This window comes from Argiope bruennichi, chromosome 5, assembly GCF_947563725.1.
Source record: "Argiope bruennichi chromosome 5, qqArgBrue1.1, whole genome shotgun sequence".
Taxonomy (NCBI): domain Eukaryota; kingdom Metazoa; phylum Arthropoda; class Arachnida; order Araneae; family Araneidae; genus Argiope; species Argiope bruennichi.
This window is the reverse complement of record NC_079155.1, coordinates 62,611,673-62,622,313: the sequence shown is the minus strand read 5'-3', so window position 1 is coordinate 62,622,313 and position 10,641 is coordinate 62,611,673. Positions and strand designations below refer to the sequence as shown.

Below are 10,641 nucleotides of genomic sequence, written 5' to 3'. Positions count from 1 at the left end.
GCAGCAGTATTGGCAGGATTTGTAGTGGCCGACTTAAAGTAGAATCTGGTTGACAAAGAATGAAGTAGTGTAAATAAAAAAATGTCTTTGAGAAATGTTTGGAAGCTTTATTTTAGAATAATAAGCTATTTTTTTTTAATGAATTTGATAGCGCACATAGTTTCGATTCGATAACAAAGGTTCTTAAATCAAAAAACAAATAAATGCACATTAAGGAAAAAAATTAAAATGCTATTTCAAATTAATTTAATATCTATACATTATTTACATGGTTGGTATAAAAAAAACTTTAAAGCTTTTACAACTGATTAACAATTTTCTTCAAAAGTCTTCATTACGGGTTGGAATCATTTGTCTCTTAAATTTATATTCGACTTTCAAAATTGAACACAAGAGGTTATTTTTATTCAATATTGGTCGTTTCTTTTGCCTGTTCATTTTTTCCTCAGTTATCATCACTTTATTTAATTACATTTCTTATGAACCTAAAATCTGTTCATATTTCAATATTCCAACTTTAAGGGATTCTTTTAACTTGTTTTGTTGAAAATAATAGTCAGTTTTTAATCATTTTCGTATGTGATGTTAAAGAATAAGCTCAATTTTTTTTTCATTTTTATTGACATGGAACAATGTAATAAGGTAACAGCCAAATTGTAAGATAACTGAGACACGATTTCTACGTTGCCCAAAGTAAGAGGATCAATCATTTAAAGAGTTCTTTTTTTCTTGTCATATGTATATTAAAATATTTTTAGGGCTGAGATTGGTTCAGCTTATTAGATCAATTTAATTTGATTTATTAATTAATTTGTTTAATTAATAACTAAGTAATGAATTAAAACATGTCATTTTGTGTAAGATAAGAAACTGAAGCATCTAGAATTCTATCATATTGAAAGATGTGTAAGAACTTATGCAAACTTACATAACTTCATTCAAGGATTGTTAAATTTGGTGATAAATATTCTTCCCATGGTCTTAGAATGGGTTAAGATGCAATACTATCAAATGCTGATCCAAATTCAGAAGAATTAAAACTAAAACTTGCAAGCCGAGCAATGAATATTTTAGTACCTTGGCTGTTAGTAAGTATATATTTTTTGTTCCAAATAAAAATATTATTAAAGAATACTCTTATTACCTGTGGACAAGATGTTGATAATAAATTTTAAAATTGTTCTAAATTGGAAATGCTAATGTTGATGTTTCCCTCAAAAGATTTTTAATCATCCTAGAGAGACATTATAACTTTGTTAAAACTTTATACCTGCTCTGTTTATAGTATACATTAATTTTCCTAATTACTCCCATATAATACAGGACATTATACTGCCTGGACATTATAATACCATTAAAAGCTAATGCGTCTGGGAAATCTATTTAAAATTCCGCGATGTATTTTGCAGAAATGCAATTTCAATTTCAATTTCTGATTCTTCATTTACATTTCTTAATTAATGAAAATAATCTTTCTTCTTTAATTTTCAACATTGGAAGAAACCCATGCGATTAAATATTTGATGAAACAATCAGAACACTTAAAAGTGAAACATTTAGGACAACAAAGAAATTTATTCAAAAAATATTCGTTTTAAATTGACAAAATTCAAGAAAAATTTGCACAGCAATTAAATTGCTATAATAAAAAAAGAAATTTTTAAATTTTAAAGCGTTACTAAAAGCAGTTTCAAGCACAATATTTTCTCCAAAATCTGCCTTAATTTTCAATTAATTAAAATTTTTAAAAATTGTTCAGAATCGTAGATTTGTGGTGAAAGCTTATAAGCCAGATAACAGCTACAGGACACGAGTGATTATTTTTGTCTTGTGGTCTTGTTACTCGTCTGCGAACCACAAGGTCCCAGATTCTCTCCTCGCTCATAATAATCTGCTATATATTTGCTCTAAATCTGATCAACCGAATCTCATAGTGATTGATACACATAAACAACATACATTCTTCTTCATTATAAGTAGAGTTTGAGCATTAGTTTTTTGTCTTCCTATAGACTAATCCTAACTAAATAACAAGTTCAGTAGTAGAATTAAGTTAACTTAAATTTTGAGTGCGTGATATTAGTCTCATAGAAGAAATCTACAATTTTAGAACGAAGAAAACATTTTAAATTTGATTCACCTAGTTCACCTCACTATAAACGAGTTATTGTTCCACACATAGGGAAATTTTTTAAAAAAATGGTTTATTCTCAAATGGTTATGGCTCAAAATGTGGAGATTAATTGAGATTTAGAGATCAGAAATTCTAATAATACTTTTTTTTCTCAATTTATAATGAAAAAAAAAATCTTACTTCAATTTGTTATTTGTTATAAAAAACTCTATTTAATAATAATGTGCCGATTGGTTATATTTTATGTGAAAAATGGATCCACTGGATGTAGATTTATTATCTTAAAGCGAAATCATCAACGTATTACTATCAATTACCATCTTATTACGAAATTAGGAACTAGAAACAATAACTACCATATTTATAATTTCAAAAATTACTACAAATTACTTTTAAAGCTTTTTAAAAAAATGATAAGTTAGAATATAAAATGTTTTTATTAAAATGGAATTTGTCGAAAAATACCTGACACGTTTATAAGTGCTATCGAAAGTTTATAAAATAAGAATATTCTTTGGAATGTCTATAAAATGCCTGAGATATTTATTTTATTTTAACATTTAGCAAAAAAGTAGATTTGTTTATTGAAATCTCTAATTATAAAGATGAATTTGCGTTTCGGTGCTGTAAGACTACTTGCAGCTTCAAAATTTGGCACATATATAAACTTTAGAGGACGCAAATGTGCACCTTGAAATAACTGTTTTGAAATTTTAAATAGAATTTTAATTAATTAAGAATAAAGCCCGGTTTTTGCCTTTTTTCAATATAGCTTCCCAAAATATTATTGCAAATTTTTTTACATATTTTAAAAATTAAAAAAAAATGATATCAATTAATAATTATGCAAATGTTCCTAAATTTAGTCAATTTTTTAAATATAATTTTTTGTTGCTTAATTTTTAACAATAGATTATATTGTTGTCCTTTTTTCTTGTTCTATCAAATATTTAATCATGTGATCTTCCATTGTTGAAAGCTAAAGAAGAAAGGTTCTGCTTAATATCTGTGAAGTGTATACTATATGATTAAAAAAATGCTTTCAATACTACCAAATAAAGAAGGTATATGAACAGGCATTTAACTTTTTAATAGCGCTATGTTATCTTGGGACTGATAATCATTCGAAAAGTTAATGAACACAACGAAGAGAAAATATGTAAGCCCATTGGAATAGCATTTCTTTAATGTTTGACAATTTAGCAGAATTATGAGCATGAAAATTTATCTACGCGATTTATCTGGTACTAAATATAACAATATCTCTGGCTGACCAATTGGTACCCATAGGCAGCTACTGAGAAATAAAAAAATGCGTTGTAATACCACAAAACTTAAGAGATAGTAGATTGATATGAATGTTACGTTTTTGATAGTATTATGATGACTCTATTAGGATGAACTTGACTCTATTAGGATGGTTCATATATGCACAATAAACATGTATAAAAGTATTAAAATAACATGCTTCGATGTCTGTTGAAATTTGATATTTAAAAATATTTTTTAGGAGGAATCGTGAGCATTAAGTTATGCATGAGAGATTTCATTGGAAATAACACAAATAACATTATTGGCAACAGTTAATCGCCAAGCGCGGCTAGTCTTGAATAAAATCCGTTAAAGTGATGTGTCTATAAGTCCATGTTCGTGTGAATGCGACACTTTAAAAATTCATTAATTAAGGGGATAAAATACGACGCACTGTTTCATCACTAAAATTATAGATTTATATCAAATTTTGGACAAAATTTGTAGTTGGGTACATTGTTTGTCAGTTTGTCTATCGGTGCAATTTGAATATGATAACTCAAAAGCGCATCAAGCTAGAAAAATGAATTTGGTGCATGACACCACAATTGTAAATTTCTATCAAATTTTGAATTCAATGGACCAACAGAAAAATACGTTTTGCCTATAGGATTTTCCTCAGAGCGCCATGAAACTAACTAATCAAAAAACTAACCATATTATGGATGTATGTAAAGATTTCAAAGGAAACCCTTTCATTTTTTTTGAGAACTGAAATTTTCGTGAAAAATTAAGTGAATAATGCTATTACGATAATACTGATGAATGATGATGATGATGAGCGGTACCTTATATAGAAAAATAATTTTTCTGCTAAATCAGACCATCTTACAAAAATCATCAAAAGGCTACATTATAAAATGGAAAGAAGTTTATCCCAAAAAAGTATTGATTGTTATATACTTTTCGGATTTAATATAAATGTTTTGTCAATTCTTTAAGAGAGGCACTGACACTCTCGCTTTTTTTATTAACTTTTCTTTTTCTTTGTAAAAATGTTATTTTTTCATAAAGAGTTTCCATCAAAATTGTCTTTTCATGCAACTATGCAATAGAGAAATAAATACTGTTATGTGGTTTTCGAGTTTATTGTTGACACTTTTACCTAAATATATAATGCAAATTTAAAATAATCGCCAGTTCATTTTTTATTGTAGATTACTCATAATGCAATAGATAATTAAGAAAAATTAAAATATTAGAAATTTTCTTATATTTTTTTAAAATGGGTATATATTAATATAAGCATTTTGGAGTTGATTTGCAATTACATAACTATTTCAAAATCAATAGCCAATTTCATAATCAATTAAAATAATTTTATATTGATATTCAATGTTATCCAAGAAGAAATATTTTTTTTATCAAAAAAGGTGTTTTAAAAAATTTAATTTAGGATTTATTTTTCCTACTTATTGATTACTGTTATAAATGTTAACACGCAAAGAAAGATTTACAAAATTACAAAGAATAAGACTAATAATTCGAGGACAGAAGTGCCAGAGAAATGGTAATATGAGAAAAGGTCATTTTTTTAAAATCAGAGATTATTTGATCGTAAAAGATTAAATAATTTAATTAATGACCTTAAATTATTAAATTATTAGTAATGCATTTTATCTTGCAAAATAGCCTAAAGATTTCTTAAATGTGTATGCATACATCCCTGAAGTCATCTAGTTATTTGACTTTTATTACAAAAAGACATCGAATTAAAAATTTTTTTAAATATTTGTTGTACAGATAGATATATTTTATTTTTCACAAGACAATAAAAACAATCTTTTTTGCTTGCACTAAAATCCCACCAATTTTTTTAATTTATGAAATTTTATTAATGATATAAACAATTTTCAAATAAACTGAAATTTGTTGTTGCATTTCGAATGACATTCTCTTCTTTAAATCAAGTTAAATTCATTAAAATTTTCAGTCTTTACAGAATATCAATCATTGATTATATGAATATTACCAGTCAGTTTTTTAAATAGAAAATCTTACTACATATTGTAAGTTATTTTCTATTCTAATTATTCTTCTCTAATATTACGATATTAGTATTACAAATATTATAATATTAATATAAAGACAAAATACTATTTTATAAACACTGTACTTATAACAAATTAATATATCGAGGTCTTTATTTTCTGTAATGCTTTTTGAAAATTTAATTCTCAATAAATAATTTAAGTTGAATAAATCAATCATTTTTTCAAAAAAAATCATAAATTTATTTTTCAAGCATTTTATTTGAAGAACAAAATTATAACTTTTTTACATGTGCATATTATTGATAATAAATGTTTCATTCAATCTTTATTATTATAGTATTTATAAAAATTCAAATTGATCAATTTTTTCCTGAAAATATCTACTAATTAATTCTGTTAAATTAATTTTGAAGTAAAGAAAGTAAGACAAAACACACATATGATGAAAAATATTTATTACAACAAAACATACATGAAAGTCATTTCAGTTATTTGGAAAAGATAATATTTCAAAAATCACCAAGATAAAGTTTATAATATATAATTCGAGGGTAAAAAAAGCTTATTCATTGCTATATTGGTAGAATTTTATTCATTATGTTCTTGATCCTTTTCTGGTTCAGAAAGGAGCATTTCTTCAATGGTTTGTTCTTTTTCAAGTTGCTGTTCCTCTTCTGGTCCCGAAAGAAGTACCTCTTCAATAGGCTGCTCGTTACCAAGCTGTTGCTCTGGATCATTGGCTTGTTGCTGTTCTTCATGTTGGTTTCTTTCATCATCTGAATGGCAGTGGCCATGCTTGCCACATCCATGTCGAAAATGCTTGAATTTTCCACGAAAACCATGCCCGAATTTACCATGAAATCTATGCATGCGTTTTCTTCCACAAACGCCATGGGGGTCTTCTCCATGATGACCACGCCTGTATTTATCGCAACGACCATGGCGATCTTTTCCATCAGACTCATGTCCTGATTCAGCTGAGTGATAATCTCCATCCGATTCATGTTGACCATGATGACGACGTTTAAATTTGCCAAAGTAACCATGTTGATCTTTTCCGGTAACATCATGTCGTGATTCAGAAGATCGATGTTCTCCATCCACTTCACGTTGCAGTTTACCGCAAGCACCATGATGTCGTTTTTCATGATGACCATGTTTGAAGCGGCCATGATGATCTTTCCCATCGGATTCATGCCCTGATTCAGCAGAGTGATGCTCTCCATCCGATTCATGTCGCAGCTTATCACAAGATCCACGATAGACATGCCCGAACTTGCCAAAGTGACCATGCAGCTCATTACCATGTCCGAATCCTTCTCGAGACCAACCGTGACATCCTCCATGACGGCCATGATGACGTCCACCATATAAATGATCCAGCTGATGTTCATCATGATGACCGCGGTGGTGTTTACCATGATGACCATAGTGCCTTTCATCATGATGGACATGATAACTTTCATGATGACCATGGTGCCTTTCATCATGATGGCCATGATAACTTTCATGATGATGGCCATGATGATGTCCAACATGACCAAAGTGATGTTTCCCATGGGGCTTACAGTGACTTTCGTCAAATTTTCCAAAGTACTTTTCTCCAAGGAAATGTTTCAATAGATGTTTGCCGTGAAGACCATGGTGTCCCTTAAAATGACGACCATGAGGAAAACCATGACCCTTCATCTTCCGATGATGATGGTGGTGGTGCCCAAAACGGCGGAACCCTGCACCTTTCGATTTGCAAAAGACTGCTGCACACTTCATTGTAAGGCGATGTATGTGTTATTTGCAAAAAATGGTCTGGAAGGAAAAATAATTCTATTTTAAAATTAACAATTTTGCTTGATCAAAAGAAAATATTAAATTTAATTTCTAAACTTAAATGAATATTTAAAGTTTTGAAAGATTAAGCTGCTAGAATATAATAATTTTAAAATAATTATGTTGCACTTTTTTTTTTGTTCTTAATGATGAATAAAATTGAATAGCAAGTCTTTTATATTTTATCTGTGGCATCGAATATTATAGTATAAAATAGTTTATAAATCAACGACTGATGCGGAAATAAAATTTTATAAATAGGCAATTGGCATAATCTAAGCTAATTTATGAGTGTAGATATTTTTATTTGTAAATTATTTATTTTATTTTTTATTATAGACCAATACATTTGCTTTCAGCAAGTATATTTTACACAACAGGACAAAAAAAACATACAAAGTTTATAAAAAATTTATTAAACATAGTTCCATACATGAATTATTATTTAAAAGTATGCTCAAATTTCAAAAAAAAAGCGTAGTACTAGATTATTTTATTTTCTCTCAGGGCTATTAAATTCAGCTTCTTCGTGGTTTTAATTGCAATATATTATGCTCCAGTAGAGCATATGATGTGAACTACAAGAGAAAATAAATCTTCATTTCAATCTAATAACTTCTAAACTTGCATTGTATACGATTTATATTAAAATATTTCAATATTTTGTCCACATGCATTTTTATTTCTCATATACATCAGCTTTTATGTTGTAATAACTTTTCAAATCTTTAGCATTTATGTAACTACCATAAGTTTTGTCTAGATTTTTCATAAAAAATTCTATTTCAATATACATTTTCAATTCATTTCATATATTTTTGCAATTTTGATCAATAATTATATTTCTTGAATTTCTATCGAAATTTCAAATATTTTAATGTTTAAGGAAAATACTCTTCATAGTATATTAAATAATCGCCAAAATGCTTCAATGCCTCAGAATATAAAATTTTATTTAGATGACATTCAATGTAGTATAGAAATAATTTTGAATGAACTGCAATGATTATATACTATCTTCAAATCATTTGCTTAATTTTTCGTCAAAAATATTCTAATTATCCATTTTCCACACTTTCAAAATTATTCTAAAATTTTTGATAAGTCAAAACTTTTAATAATTTATTACATTTGATAAACTTTACATTCCTTTGACAATTCTTAATTATTTCGATGTAATAATTATATTCAGTTCTGTACCTAATTAGTATATCGATATAGGGATTGTATTCATATTATATTTTATTGGTAAAAAAATCAAGATCTGTAATAACATTCAAGAGGTTATATTTGGTTTAAAAATGCCACATTTTCTTTCAAAGCTATTGCTTATATATTTCCTTTTATTCTTAGGCCAGAATATTTTAAAATATTTCAGTGTTAATAATTTGTTTTGAAAAATTTCTTCACATCAGTTTCTAAAGCAATTAAAAGTTTACCAGATTTTTCAGATATTTCCTTTCTTTATAATAATTCTTTGTCTTAATATAATAACTGCAACCAATGAAATATCCAATTTGCATATTGATAAAGTAATAGGTTTCATTCTAAATTTGATCAGTACAAAATATTAACCATTATTAATATGCAAGAAGTCATCACATTTGCTAAAAAATCATCGTATTCTCTTTTCATAAAAATTTCTTTTGTATTTTGTCAGATCAGAATAGCTAATAAAATTTTCAGTGCCAATTATTTTATTAAAATTCTTAAATACGATTTTCTAATGCTGTTGCGTAATTTCAAAAAGTCACAAATCATATAATAATGAAAAATGCTTTCAATAAATATTTCTCTTTAGCTAGTTACCGAATAATTTTGGCTTCTTGATTTCTTGACGAATTTTTCTTCATATGCAATAGCATCGTACAGGTAATTTAATTTTATGATAAATAAATCATCTAGTAATTTCTCAATAATTCTGCCGTTCAAAAATGCCTGTTCATGCAATTTCTCATTTTCCTCGTGATTTCAGCAAATATCAACAAGTATACATTTTCTTCATAAAATAAAATCTTCCCATTCTTCTTGCAAAATATCATTTCAAGCAATTTCATTTGTTGCAATGAAATTAAAAATTCATCAACTTACTTTGATCGTAGAATCAATTAGTAAATCTTAGCAAAATCTTCAATAATATCAAAATATTTCAAGATAGAACTTTTCAATCTTTCGTCAAAAATATCATCAATTCATTCAATATTAGTAATCCATCAGTTGAAAAGATCCACACAATGCAGAAGTAGAAAAGCCAGTGCACTACTGTTCGACAGAACTCGTCTAGACTTTTTAAATGAAAATCCACAAACAAAATGATATCCTGTTCATAGGTCGATGATTACTATCAGTGGCGCAACTTTGTGACGTCGATTACATCCAGTGGTGCAATCCTTTCCTTTCTTCTTATTTCACTTTTATTTTTCAAAAACCTGCTGACGCCTGAGATTACTTACCCTCTCTTGTCTACACGCAATAGTCACATGAGTTGTGACCTTGAAATTAATCGCAAACAATGCAAGCTCAGATATCTGTGGTCTTTTTTGTTTTTTTCATTTTCAGTACGCAAATAATGTTGCAGTGAAGTTTGAAAGAGGTAGTTATTCGAAACGTTCACTGATAATGTTAAAAATGAAATGATAGATAAGAAAATAACTCATCATTTCTGGTTATCTTTTTACATCGTATGTTTTAAAAAAAAAAGATAGCGTTTTAAATTTCCTCCTGGAGAAGAAATGGTGAAATTCTTTTCGCGTTAATTAAAATATTTAATTATAGCAAATATTTTAATTATTCTATATATAAATTGGCAACAATTTTTCAAATATAAAAATGCATTTTTATATTAGCAAAAGAGTTACAAAAAATAGGCAGTCATTTCTTTTATATTTTAATTTTTTTTATTGTTCACAATTAAAAACGAAATATATTTTAATTATTTTTTTAAATTTTCTTCTCTTTTTTTCTGTAAAGGAATTTTCTGAACTGACATTAACTTTATATAATACAATTTATAAGAAAATAGTTTTGCATTATAAAAAATAAAATAAAACTCTTTTTATTATTCTGTTCTTTTAAATATTAAAAACCATAAAATATATTGTAAAATTCATAAATATATGTACTGTAATTGTTTCTTAGAGATTCAAAAAATTTATCTTCAATATTTGTAGTAAACGTTTTTAAGAAAGAATAAGATATAGGATTTCCGCATTCTTACTCTATTTTTTCTTGAGCTTGATATATTTATTTATCCTTGTTTTAGTTAAATATCCTAATTTTGATTTACATTATTAGCAATATTTTTAGCACTATATATGCAGATTGAAATGGACACAATTATAAATGTGATTGATAACCATCTACTATTCGAAGAAT

At 27.1% G+C, this 10,641-nt stretch overlaps 1 protein-coding gene across 1 annotated transcript; it reads right to left on the bottom strand.

The window, feature by feature from the left end:
- Positions 1-5,879: 5,879 nt before the first annotated feature.
- Positions 5,880-9,561, bottom strand: LOC129969614 (histidine-rich glycoprotein-like). The gene is made up of 2 exons (XM_056084260.1): positions 9,358-9,561; positions 5,880-7,245 (listed from the first exon to the last, which is right to left on the bottom strand). The coding sequence occupies exon 2, from the start codon at positions 7,207-7,209 to the stop codon at positions 6,028-6,030; it is 1,182 nt and encodes a 393-aa protein (XP_055940235.1). The 5' UTR covers positions 7,210-7,245; positions 9,358-9,561; the 3' UTR covers positions 5,880-6,027.
- Between the last annotated feature and the right edge of the window lie 1,080 nt (positions 9,562-10,641).